We start from the raw sequence: 14380 nt of genomic DNA, 5'->3' as shown, positions 1-14380 counted from the left end.
CAAAAAAAGCCCTGGTTATCAGTACACATGGCTATATGTTCTGCTGTGAAAAAGGCTGGCAATAGGTAATCTCTCCTGATAAGCATGGGACACAAAATAGTTTGTTCCCTGCAGATACTATGTTTCTAAAAGCGGTAACTTTCCAGAACAAAAAGGCACCTGACTAGAACTTTCCGGATTCATTTGGCCTTCTCTGTTGCCTCAACCACACATTAGAACCTGGCCAGTTTTCTATGCTTTGGAGGCAGTTACTAGAAAGCCAGACGCAATGCTGTTTTCCCATATCTTTTTGAAGCAATTCACCTTGGATGAATAGGCAAATGGCTCCAACCCTGGACTTATCAAAAAACCACTGAACCCCAAAACACAGCCCAAACTACTGGACCCTGGTCCTGGCTTTCTGCTTGTAAATTCCATCACAGACTCCATAAATAATCCAGACATTTTTATTTCAAGAGCTGGTTTCAGGAACTGCCATCCCTATTTAGCATATGTTTTGTGTACAGTTTTAATGCTGCCATTTACTAATGCATTTAAAGCACTTCTTCAGTCTATAGTTTCGATAACTGAACCTTTTAAATTGTTTTATGAGATTTTGTGCTGCTATTATCCTGGGTATTTGTATTTTAGTGGATTTTAGCAGCAATAGGAAGGGTGTAATTTCTAGGTGTTTGCCCCCTTATTTTTTTTCACCTGAGTCCAGTTAAGTTTACTTGAGAGTCCAGCCAACAAGTCACAGGAAACATAAACCGCGCTGGGTAGCAGAGAGAGATGGGAGGGAGGGAGCATTTTAAGATTCTCCAGAGCGCAGACTCCAGTCTCTCTCATCCACAGTGGCAGCAGGGTCACATTAGAAACTGCTATTGCTGAGATTTCTCAGGTGAATTCTGCACTATTTTGCCCCCTTGTCCTTCCTTATTCTTTTCAAGAGCTATTCTCATTCACATTGCGCTGAGCAGTCCTGGGAAGACTCTTTCCTGAGAAGGGTAAGGCAATTCTAATTGTGTTCTTATTGGGTGGTTCTCTGTCAGCGTTCCTAGGGAAGGGGGTTTTGTAGAGTGCCAACATGTTGTTTGACATGAATTTCCTCCAGGCACTGAAACTCAGCATGACTGGCTGTATCTTTGAAAAGGCCCCTGTCAGATGGTGCTTTAGTTACCTATTTCCCCCTGCCTTTTTCTGCAAGCTTAACTTCATGGAATATTTAAAGAGATCTGTCTCTTGACTGTCCATTCAGCATTTCCCCTTGAGGGAATCTTGTTGAATGGAAGCGTGAAGGGAAAAAACAGAAACTTTTACAAATATGTAAATCAGATATTAAAAATATTATGCAGCAGAATCCCATTGGGGAGCAGTATGGGGTATAAATATCTAAATAAAATAACCTTAAGGTGAGGTTTAAATATATACAGGGCACACTAGTTGTATTTAAAGCCCCTTATATTTGCCAATGCACCCGCTTATCTAAGCAAGAGGTTGAATGGCATCCAAAATACATTAACCTTTCTCAGTCTGTAAGCAGTGGACTGTAAGCAGTAGGAATACATTATACTTTTTTTTTTTGGTAGATGAGTGGGAAAATTGTTGCAAATGTACACTTGAAATGAAAAGCAACAAATGCAAAGTGAGTGTCTCTTAAAATGGCAAGTGAGTTTGAGGCCAGAGAGCATGGCTATTCTTGGAAATGACTCTGATAGATTTCAACAGATGCAGCTCTAGGAATGCAGCGGGGAGGGGGGGGAGGAAAGGGAGCAGCTGACCCACCACTTTGGCAAAGCAACATTCTGGGGTTTCAGCTCCTTCTGGCATGTGGTAACACTGACACTTCTCACACACATGGCCTCCATTCGCTCTTGGTTATCATTATCACCTTGTAGGAGCCAGAGACAGGACAGTGGAAACTGCACTTCTTTAGGAGGAACTAGTCACTCCTTTCTATATTGGAAATGCTGCATACTGCATTCTTTAAATGTTTTAACAAGGAAACAGTAGTGAAGGCTTGGCTACATTATATGTCATTTTACAGTAAATTAGGGAGAAGTCCTTAACAGGTTTACTCAGAAGTACCATGTCACTCCATGGTGCTTGCTCCTGGAAAAATATTCTGAAGACTGCAGCATCATACCTTTAATATGTCACTAGGCAGCATGCTTCCTTAAGCTTATGCCTGGTTATACAAGTTGTAGATGGGCTGTTGGCCCCATGGAGAACCTTTGTATTGGTTTTCTGTCACTTGCTTAAGAAAATGGTGTAAGACCAATGTGGATAGCAGAGCTATCCCCTGGGATGTAAGTGTACCTTATAGGAATGCTTACCATTCTTCTGATCAGGCGATGGGATCAGGTCGGATCCTGGACCTATTCAGAGTGAGATTTTGAATCAGGAATGATTTGGTGAAAGCAGAATGTGAAACTGCATAATGCTTTGGATGTAATTTGAAATCAGTCCTGTGTATTGCTCTCTGTTGAGTCTTTCCCCACTCCTCTTCCACAAAAGTAGTTTGGTTTTGTCACCGGCTACTCTGCTGAAGTCTATATGGACCTTGGCCTAATATTCTTTCTGTTCCTTACCTACCACAAGACCTAAAGAATCAGGATAGTGAACATGTTTGGCCTCTGCACACAATCCTGTCCTCATGGCTTTTATCACAAGTTGACTGAACAAAATGTATTATGAATATCTGGATCAAAGCCCCTGGACTGCAGACGTTATGCTAAAATCACCTCATGGGTTTCACACAGTATGTTTCATTGTGACCTTGGGTGCAAGTTACATACTCTCTGCTGAACGTATCTCTCAGGATTGTTGGGAGGATAAAATGGGGAAGGGAGAACCATGCACACTGCATTGGGCTTTTTGGAAGATGGGTGATACTTTAAAAAGAAGAACCAAGGTGAATAGTAACCAGTGTAACATAAATATTTTCTTTAAAATTAATGGCTGTTGCTCTGAGTTCCAACGATATCTTTCTCCTTTTCCTCAATTCAATATTTGTAAGATATGTCCATAACGATATGTGCACAGTCATTATACTTTGAATCAGGTAAAAATCTGTGTGGCTTACACAGTTTGTAAAGACCAAAATTATACAACAGAAATGTCTGAACCTAACTGTTCAGGGGATACATGTATCAGCAATGCCCAGATGGCCCTAATAAATATAATCCCTATAAATATACATACAAAATTACAATAAATCATGTATCATGGGAATAAGATACAATTAAATAGAACAAGCTATGCCCTGTGCTGGAAGATGAAACTAAACAGCAATCAGGAGTGGAGGGTCCATTCTTCATGATCTTAATCAATACAAATTTGAACACAGGTCTGTTTAATTTAAGACCACCTTCCATACCAGCAGTGCTCCTAAGAAGAATTAATTAAGTCAATTCAAGTTTTAGTCTTATATCAGAGTAACTTTGCTTAGGACTGCTGTGCAAATAGGCACACCAGAATTCCTAAGCCTGTCTACTGAGGGGGGGAATTCTGTTGGAACCCAATGAGGATTCCAAGTGAAGAGAAAATCGATATATCCTCACATTTTATTTATACAGCAACTTACATTAATCTGACAGATATTCAGTTGGATTCAGCTAGCATTTGAGCTCAGCCTTGCGTAGAGCTGAGCAGGGATTTGATGGGAGCCACTAGATGGGATTACTCTAGGAAGTTGCTGCAGCAGACTCCCGGCTTTAAAAAAGCTGATGCAGTCTGAGGCATGCTGCGGCAATCAGACTGCGCCCAACACAGACACAGGCTGCGCACACGCTTAGAGGAGCATTCACACCACTCCTGTGCATGCATGGCACGTGCGTGGCATGACCTGGCTGTTCAGTTGGCCGGAAACATGCCACAGAGGCTCAGCAAGGAGTTTGCCACTGGGAAGTACCCGGTGGCTATAAAACATGGTGTTGAGGTGTCATAGTAAGTGCGATTGCGCAGCTGGGGACACATGTGCATGTGTGAATGAGCCTCTTTAATCTGGGGGTGGGGGTGGCTATGGTGGGCCAAAGGTCCCACCTGATTACATCCACTGGCTGGATGAAATCATCATTTAGCAGGTAATAGTCAACCACCTATAAGATGCAAAGATGTAGTAAAATTATGTTGCATGTCCTTCAATTGTTCTATATTTCTTTGTATTCTGCTTCTTTTTCCACCTGCAGCAGTTCAGTTTCATAGTAATCTTTGGTGACATGTAAAAACTCAATGAAAATGATTCATGGTTCTAACATTGGGGGGGTTTTTTATCCTTTTTTTTTTTTAGCAAGCTCTTGGCTGTGATAATATATTGCAGTCATGGCGCCTAAAAAGAAGAATGTCAAAAAGACCAAGATGGATGTCAATGAGTTGACAATTATAGTGGAGGATGGAGCCCTGAACAAATTGAACGGCTTGAATGGCCTTTTGGAAGGAGGGAATGGATTCACTTGTGTCTCATCAGAGGTTTCTGATGCTCTCTACAGTCCCAATCTCTTGGAAGGGCTATGCAGAATGAGGCTGGAAAACTTCCTCTGTGATTTAGTCATTGGTACCAAAGCAAAGTCCTTTGATGTCCACAAGGTGGTGATGGCCTCATGTAGTGATTACTTCCATAACATTTTAAAGAAAGATCCATCTACTGAACGAGTAGACCTCAATGACGTTTCTCCATTGGGTTTAGCTACAGTCATTGCATATGCCTACACTGGGAAGCTCACACTCTCATTGTACACTATAGGTAGCATTATCTCCACAGCCATTTATCTTCAAATCCATACCCTTGTAAAGATGTGCAGTGATTTTTTGATGCGAGAAATCAATGTGGAGAATTGTACATACATTGCCAACATTGCTGAGACCTATGGACTGAAGAACTCCAAGGAGGCAGCGCAGAAATTCATTAGAGATAACTTCATTGAGTTTTCTGAATCAGATCAGTTCTTAAAACTTAGTTTTGACCGGATCAATGAACTCCTTGCAGATGACGACTTGCAGTTGCCCTCTGAACTTATTGCATTCCAAATTGCAATGAGATGGCTAGAATTTGACCAAAAACGAGCAAAATATGCTGCTGATCTCTTGAGCAACATTAGGTTTGGTACCATCTCTGCCCAAGACCTGGTGAATTTTGTTCAAACTGTGCCAAGAATGATGGAAGATGCTGAATGCCATAGACTTCTAGTGGATGCCATGAACTATCACTTACTCCCCTATCACCAGAATACATTGCAGTCTAGAAGAACAAGGATTCGTGGAGGATTACGAGTCCTAGTTACAGTTGGGGGACGCCCAGCTTTAACAGAGAAATCCCTTAGCAGAGACATCTTATACAGAGATCCTGACAATGGATGGAAGAGGCTTACTGAAATGCCAGCTAAAAGCTTCAACCAATGTGTCACTGTGATGGATGGATTCCTCTATGTGGCAGGTGGTGAAGACCAGAATGATGCCAGGAATCAGGCCAAGCATGCAGTCAGCAATTTCTGCAGGTAACTGATTATTTATAGGGCTGCAGACTAACTCCAAAAAGAGAGAGATGAGAAACTTTAAAAAAAATTATGCCAAATGTCTCAGAGTAAAACTACACATTATTTGTAGTTCCTGATTACTTTCCCCAGTGTTTTTTGTAACAGAATGTGGCCCTGGGGGGCTGTAGGAGAAGACTCACATGGCAGGAAGAGTTAATTCCTTCCCTTGTGCTTGGCGACTATTACCACTCCAAGCGTTTTCTAAGAATGACCCTTTCCCCCCTCCTAACACACAGCTCTCTTCCTTTAAATAGCAGCTCAGTCATGTACATTCTACTGCAAAATCATGAGACTAGATGTAACCTGTTATCCCTCACCTTGTAGCAAAATGAAGCAAAAACATTTCTACCTTCTACTGATGAAGGGAGATGTTGGAGTTGGTATAATATGTAGAAATGGTGTTAGGCTGAGTAGTTCCTCTTTTTTTGTAATATAAAATTATAATATTCAGCCTATGATATAAAAGGATACAACAGTTGTCCTTGTTACAAAAGCTCCCCAAATACTAAATGAGATCAGAGGCACTGCATTATGATACTGGCAGATGAGTAATACAGCTTTTTTTACTTTTTCTGACAGCAACATTGCTAATTTCAAAATAGCTTATAGAAATCAGAGGGCACCATCTTTCATGCACAGAGGCCTGCAAAATTTCTTTTCTTTTCTCTGAGCCAACATCCACACAAAAGTAATGTGCTGAAACTTGAGGCAAAGTCAGATTATTACATGGGGAACAGTATCAGTTTAAGAGACCCCAGATAATAAAATATTACTTTATCATCAATTGGGATAGGCATGAACAAACCATGAAGCAAAATTCATGTCCAATTTTGCCGTTTGTCGTTCACAAACCACAGTTCATGATGGGTCTATCATCATAAACTTCCACAGACTTTAAAGGCGGTTCATGGGGTTTGTGCCAATTCAAGGTCAGAGCAGAAAGTCAAAAAACAGCTGAGCAGCTGAGAGTGCTCCCAGTCCCTACCAGTCAGTTTTTTCAGGCATTCTTGTACAGTCCCTTTAAAGTTTAAGGGGGAGCCCCCATTAGGGTTGCCAAGTCCCTCTGGTGTTGTGTTGGGGGACTATTCTCTTGTGCACGCAAAGCGCTTGCGGCGCTATGATGTCACCTGGAAGTGACGTCACCGCGCCAGGGACGTCACACCAGGGATGCTTTAAGATGCACAGTAAAACTCTATGGCATCATAGATTTTTGCCATGATTCCTACAGTGTCATGCCGGGGACACTCTAGGATTCATGATAAAACTCCATGGTACCATAGTGTTTTATCATGAGGCCTAGAGTGCCCTTGGCATGATGTCCCCACTTCCAGATGACGTCATTGCAGTGGGGACGATGTGCAGTGATGGAGCTCTTCGAGGACAGGGATTCCCCCTGCGGCCTGCTCCCTGCTGGAAGGTTGGGCCCTCCAGACAGGGGGATCCCCTGCCCCCCAGGGCTGGCCCTGCCACTAGGCAAACTAGGCGACTGCCTAGAGCACCAGCCTTCTGGGGCACTGAATTGAGTGCTCCCCATGCGACTTGGTAATGCTATCCTTACCTAGGGTACCAGACAGTCTAAGGCTGGCCCTGCCCACCCCTGGCAGGAACTTGGCAGCCCTAGCTCCCATACATTGCCCAGTGATCCGGGAGAGCCTAAGCAATCACCCACCCTTCCCCATCATCTCAGGATGCTGAGACCAAGAGGCTTGTGGAGGAAGAAAGGTTTGTGGCAGAGAAGGGGAGGCCAGCTGAGGAGGATGGTGGCAAGGCAGTGGAGATGGCTACAGCAAGCCACACAGTGACAGTGTGGACAAGGCCACACAGCAGGCAGACCCACTACAGGAGCCCAGGTGACCAGCAGAGAAGGAGGTTGCTCCAGCTTGGGAGACCAAGTGGGTTGGGCATTCCCTGTGGCCAGCCTGCTTCCTGCTGGTCCTGGCTTTGCCATCTCTGGAGGATGCCCAACCCGCATGGTTTTCCAGCTGGAGAAGCCTCCTTCCCTGTCAGCGCCACTGCCCCCAACCTGGGCTCCTGAAGTGGGCATGGCCCACTGCACTGTCACAGCAGTCCATAGTCACATCCCTGCTGCTTAAACGTTTCCTTTGCTGTAATACCAAACTCACCCTCCTTGAGTGAAGGATCTCTCTCCAGCTGCCATCTCTCCAGAGAGAACCTTTCTCCCTGCAGCCTTTTCCAGAGAGAAATAACCTCTTTTTCAGCCAGGCATATTTATGCTTTCCTCCTAGGTCCCACCCCTCTTGGGCTAGTTTTTCCCTCCAAAACCTCTTCACCCAATCAGAGGGACAGCAGGGATCCTAGGAGATGTAGGCCCTGTATCTACTCTTAGGCAGGCTTCTCCCTGCCCTCTAGGCCTCACTAGACCTCAAATAATAACAGAAGGGAAGGCACTTGTAAGCCAATTTGAGACTCCTTAGGGAAGAGGAAAGCAGGGTATAAAAACCAACTCTTCTAAGGCTTAAGCCAATGTACTACCCTGCTACTGTTACAGATTAAAACAAGGCAGTGTACAAAACATAGAAGTGACAGTTTCACAGAAAGCTACATAGGGTTGCCAGTTGCAACTCATGAAAAATCTGGGGACTTTGGGGGTGGAGCCAGGAGTAAGGGTGTGGCAAGCACAATTGAACTTCAAAGGGAGTTCTGGCCATCACATTTAAAGGGAAAGCACACCTTTTAAAATGCCATAGAGTTTATACCTAAATTGCTAGAGTGTCCCCCGCACAACGTGCCTGGTGTGATGACATCACTTCTAGGTGACATCATCATGCCAGGCACATTGGGCATGACAGAGTTCTTTGGGGCAGGGATCCCCCTGCCAGCCAGCTCTGTGCTGGCAGGTTGGGGGCCCCAAAAACAGGGGAAACCCCACCCCCAGCAGGAGACTGGGAAGCCTATCACTTGGTGATTGTAGGCTAATCATACACTCTTAGCCTAACCTATCTGTATTTCAGAAATTTGTTGTAAGCATAAAATGGAGGAGAGGAGTATGATATAAGCCATTTGGGGTCCCCATTGTAGAGAAAAGCAGTGTATAAATAAAGTAACTAAGTAATACATAGTTGAAATTGGGGAACAGATGAAAAGTTGTTTGGGTGGCTGATGGATGAGGAGAAAAGGAAACAGAGAGAAGTGAGTATATGAAGATGTGACAGGTGGATGAAAAAAGGAAATAGTGTGAGCAAAGGGATACAGAGGGAAGTGAGATGCCCCTCTTTTATCGCATAACTAAATCTGGTCCAGCCCAGCAGCCAGATCCATGTATAACTGTCCCAGGAAGAAGCTGCCAGGGGGAAGAAATACCCGTAGGTGAAATTTTAAAAAGAGTGGGGGTGGGCGAGGTAAAAATAAATTGGCTGGAGGTGAGAAAAAAAGAAGGAAGCAGGAAAAGATTGTGGAGGCTTTCAGAGAAAGGAAAGAAGACAATAAGGTACTTATAAGAAATAGAGATGCTAGAGGTGTAAATTCCATGCATAACAGCCTGTTTTAGGATAAGAGCCCAGCAGAAGTTACATGGGATCTAGCTTCCCATTGATGCTGGGGTGTGATATGGGCTGGTGGTTTTGAATTTTCTATACCAGATAGACTACCTCCTCCTTGTGTCATATATCAGGGCATTTTGTGGAGCAGTGTTCTGACCACTTGAAACTGCCTTCTGCTGTGCCAGATCATTGCCCTATTTATTCTGACTGGCTGTGGCTCTCCAGGATCTCAGGTCTTTCATATCACCCTGACCATTTTTAAACTGGAAATGGTGAGGAGAGGGGTCAGACCTGGGATTTTCTGCATCCAAGGAAGATGCTTTATTGCTGGATCATGCCCCTTCCCTTTCTTAGAAGCACTTTCCATAGGGTTTCTGGTCATTTTATAGATATTCTATAAGAAAATGCAAGCAAGCAGATATTTGGTACCATGGGTGTCCTGAGAGACTATTTGTTTTAAATGATCATATCCAGAACAATTTCTAACCTTTAATAGACTTTAAAACATTTTACTTGGTCTGGACTTCAGATTTAAATAGAAGGTGCCCTATGATTCCCATAAAGAGGCTCATCAGATAGCCCAATGTTGATTTTCCACTAAAAATATTCAGGAGGTCTCAGCTATTTAATAGTTTCCCCTTCTGCAGTTTCCACAAAAGAAGTCACTAACTCCACTATGTCCCAGCTGTTTCTAGCTCTGTGGTCTTGGATTTCACTCCTTCCACCACAGTTGTTATTAGCTCCAATAGTGGATAAAGACACCTGTCTTTTTTCTCTACTGCAGGGTCCTCCTGCCCAGCCCTGATCAAAACTGCCCTCATTGTTGTTGTTGTTTTAAACATTAAAGTAAATGTCAGAAGACTGCATCACAGTTCTTTTTGATCTGTAGTTTGATCTTAAGATGGAGTCTGGTCCACGTAATATCCTGGATTGTGCTTGATAGGTATATCTCTCTTATTGGTCCAGTTCCTGGAAAGCATCTATTCGGGGTGTTTAAAATCGTGGTGTATCTCTAACATCTGGGCAGCAAGCCCCTGAATCTCTTGTTGAAAAAGGTAATTCAAGGTTTCCATCCCCTCCCCCAATTTCCTATTTTTCACCATTTGCTTTTTTTTAATATTCTCTTCCAAATCACCAATAACATCTTTGTAACGAAGAGCAGAGCAGTAATCAGTGCAGTAGCACTGAAGGAGAATGTGGCCCTCATGAAATTGGGTCTGAATGTTAGAAGTCTGAGTAGCAGGGGAGGGCTGCTCTTTCACAGAACACTCCCCCCACCCCATATGACAGTCATTATCCATATCCACAAAATGAAAGCTACTATAGAACAGCAGCCAAGAGACTGAGCTGTAAAATAGGTTTAAATCACACCACAACTATGAAGTCAGGATGTAACCTTATGCAACCCCACTCCAGCTTATATCAGCTTCAGCTTTCTACAATATGAGGCTAATAATACTGAGCTGGTTTAAAGGGTTGTTGTAAGGATTGCTGAGGTAACATACATCAACAACTTTCAGGGCTCTTAGGTGCTTCAGAAATTTTATGAATGACTGCATAATGAAGGGGGGAAATACAGGCTTGAACTGACTTTGGTTAATTTCTCATCAAAAGCCTTACTTCATGCTCTCAGAATTAACAAGATATTATAATCAAAAACTGGTTGTTTTAATATTCAGTGGAGTTGAATAAGGATGGAACACTGAAATCCCATTTCGGTATAAATCTAGTATGGGATGAATAATGATGGAATTGCAGTACAAATCATATATGTATGTTACATTTGCATTAAGGAGACTGCAGCTGCACCTTGACACAGAGAAATATGAGCCTAGCCCTGTATTGAAATTTGGCTTCAGAATATAGAGAACATGCTTATTTATTTCATCTGTATCCTACATTTCTTCCATCTTGGAACAAAAAGTGATAGATGTGTGGTTTTCCAGAAGTCTGTCATCCAGGCACTGAGATCTGCTTAGCATCAGTAAGGTTGCTGCATCACATCATATCCCCTCTAACCATGCTTTGGGTTCACAGTATGTGCCATCAGAAATGTTTTATGTTGTTGTGGAACAAAATTTAATACTGAGTATAGAAAGACATAATGGTGGAGAGACTGGAGCAAATCAGGGTACACAGCAATATTGTTCCACCATTATTTGTTTTATTTATTACAAACATTCATATCCTATATTTTGAACTAAAAGCGACCTTGGTTTATATAATTTAGCTAGTAAGAACAATGTAAAGAGTAAAAAAAAAAACCCTCAATGAATCATAAGAAGGAAGCAAATAAAATAAATAGCGTAAATTATCAAGGAAAAACTACGGTAAAACCCAATAATGTAACCAAATCAAAAGAAAATCACAGTATGACTGAGCAAAACATCAAAGCTAGCACTGTGATCAAAAAATTCACACCAAATTTAGAAACTAGTAATATTGGGAATCTATACAATGACAAATAAATTGAAAACAATTCAAAGATATAAGTAAATAGTTCAACAAATCAAAATCAACACAAGCATGAAGTCCAGACACAGTCCAACCTAGGATTGCCAAGTCCAATTCAAGAAATATCTGGGGACTTTGGGGGTGGAGCCAGGAGACTTTGGGGATGGAGCCAGGAGACATTGGGGCGGAGCCAGGAACAAGGGTGTGACAAGCATAATTGAGCTCCAAGGGAGTTCTGGCCATCACATTTAAAGGGACAGTGCATCTTTTTAAATGTCTTCCTTCCATAGGAAATAATGAAGGATAGGGGCACCTTTTTGGGGGGCTTATAGAATTGGACCCCCTGGTCCAATCGTTTTGAAACTTGGGGGGTACTTTGGGGAGAGGCACTAGATACTATACTGAAAATTTTGTGCCTCTATCTCAAAAAACAGCTCCCCCAGAGCCCCCGAAACCTCCAGATCAATTCCCCATTATACCCTATGAGAATCGATCTCCACATAGGGAATAATGAAGTGCCCAACAGACATTTCCCTCCCACCCCCAGTTTCTGGGGACTCTGAAGCGAGGGATTAGCCTCTCTACTCACGAGAGAGGATTAGCCTCTCTACTCTCTGCCAACTTCTTCAAAGTAACACAGACACACCATCCCAAGAGGAAGCCTTCCCAATCAGAGACTGGAGCCTCCGGAGGTGGAAAGGCACATGGTCCTCTGGGGGTGGGCTTCCCTCCACCGGCCAGCTGACTGGGGGCGGGAAGGAGCCTGAGAAAGCGGAAGAACCCCTTCTGGGACCTGTGGATTGGCAAGCCTAGTCCAACCCAAAGAATCCATTGCAAGATACAGTCTTAAAGAAGTCCTCCAGCTCGCATTAAATAGTGTTCAAGGTAAATAATATCAAAACTTCATAAACTGCCATGGAGGGGTTCATATGTATTCATCAGTTTGACTGGCTATCAATATAGTAACCCTCTTCCTCAAGAGCTGATGAATCTCCTAAGTCTTGCACAGAATTTCAGTGTTAAGGAGAGTAAAATAAAGCAGAACACAACTGCCTCTCAGAATCAAAATAATGTTATGCCCAGCTGTAATTGACTCATTTCAGCATTAAGTAGAAATTTGTTTTTGTTTTTTAATGCCGGCATTACAGAATGGGTATAATCAACTATGGAAATATAATATAAAAATCATAAGAATATAATTCATATAAAATAGGCATAATAAATGCATAAACATGCATATTGCTTGGTTTTAAAACTGCAAACTGTTATCTCAATGGAAATACAAAACTTTTCATGTCCATCTTAACTAACAAAAATCATATCATGTAGACCGTTCTGTGTCCCCCCCACTTATGTTACTGGTTCAATCAAATAATTTTGCTAATCATTTCGCTGTCTTTGAGATCTTCCTATTAATTGTCATACCTCCATGCCAAAGTTGCAAATCTATGAGCCACAGTTACAACTGGTCCAAATAATTATTTCATAATGATAATCATTTTATACTCACTAGAAAGATCACTATGATAATCTCTCAGAGCCTTTTGAGAAAGATATAGCTAATCCAAAGTGACAGATTCAGCAATACAAGTCTTATAACTGGATGGAATCAATCATCCTTGTTTCCCCCCTCTTAACTCTTTCAGATACGATCCTCGCTTCAACACATGGATTCATCTGTCAAACATGAATCAAAAACGCACCCATTTCAGTCTGAACGTGTTCAATGGCCTCCTTTTTGCAATCGGTGGCCGCAACTCTGAAGGGTGCCTCTGTTCCGTTGAATGTTATGTCCCCGCAATTAATCAGTGGCAAACGAAGGCCCCACTGGAGGTAGCTAGGTGCTGCCATGCTAGTGCAGTAATAGATGGTAGGATCCTGGTCACTGGAGGGTACATAAATAATGCTTATTCTCGCTCTGTCTGCATTTACGACCCTGCCAATGACAGCTGGCAGGATAAACCCAGCCTAAGCACACCAAGAGGATGGCATTGTGCAATTTCCCTTGGGGAAAAGGTCTATGTTATGGGTGGGTCACAACTGGGAGGGCGAGGTGAAAGGGTTGATGTTCTTCCTGTTGAGTGCTTTAGTCCTTATCCTGGCCAGTGGAATTATGCCTCTCCTCTTCCAACTGGTGTGAGCACTGCTGGAGCCTCCATCCTTAATGGGAAAATTTACTTGGTGGGAGGCTGGAATGAAATAGAGAAGAAATACAAGAAATGCATCCAGTGCTACAACCCTGACCTTAATGGATGGACCGAAGAGGATGAGTTGCCTGAAGCCACTGTAGGAGTCTCTTGCTGTACCATTGCCATGCCCAACACTAAGACCAGGGAGTCTCGAGCCAGCTCTGTGTCTTCAGTACCAGTCAGTATTTAACTATTTAAAAAAATTATAGAAGAGCTAGATCTGTTTTTTTTAAATGTCTACTATGCCCAGCTGTATTCTAATCCCTTTTGTACCTACTGAAAGGGATGGAGGAAACATTTGTGTGTCAATATTAGCGATCAATTTCAGTTTTGCAGAACTAACTAATTTCGCTGGAATTTAAAATACATGGTATGACCTAAGGAATTTAAAGCTGACCAATTTGATTAGTGACACCTTGACAGCCTGACAATCAATGCATAAGAACCCGGTGAAATATATATTTATATAATGCTATGTAAAACAACAACTGTTTCAATACGTTTCTACATGGTCAAAGGTTTCATACATATGAATGCACAAAACATACTGGTTACCTGTACAAATATGAAAGCATTTACAATAGATTACCTTTCAGTTACAATTCCCATGCATTAGACAGATATGCAACACAAATAAAAGGTCATTCTTCTGTCTTCTTTCTCTAGACATTGCCTGGCTTTCCTTTTATGATCATTTGGAATTATGTAAAACTGAAACATCATT

General features: G+C 42.4%; 1 protein-coding gene across 1 annotated transcript; it reads left to right on the top strand.

Moving 5' to 3' along the window:
• Positions 1-826: 826 nt before the first annotated feature.
• KLHL31 (kelch like family member 31) lies at positions 827-14095 on the top strand. The gene is made up of 3 exons (XM_060235129.1): positions 827-986; positions 4271-5474; positions 13114-14095. The coding sequence occupies exons 2-3, from the start codon at positions 4303-4305 to the stop codon at positions 13844-13846; spliced, it is 1905 nt and encodes a 634-aa protein (XP_060091112.1). The 5' UTR covers positions 827-986; positions 4271-4302; the 3' UTR covers positions 13847-14095.
• The last annotated feature ends 285 nt before the right edge of the window (positions 14096-14380 follow it).

This window comes from Heteronotia binoei, chromosome 1, assembly GCF_032191835.1.
Source record: "Heteronotia binoei isolate CCM8104 ecotype False Entrance Well chromosome 1, APGP_CSIRO_Hbin_v1, whole genome shotgun sequence".
In the NCBI taxonomy this organism is placed as follows: domain Eukaryota; kingdom Metazoa; phylum Chordata; class Lepidosauria; order Squamata; family Gekkonidae; genus Heteronotia; species Heteronotia binoei.
This window is presented reverse-complemented; position numbering and strand designations above follow the sequence as displayed.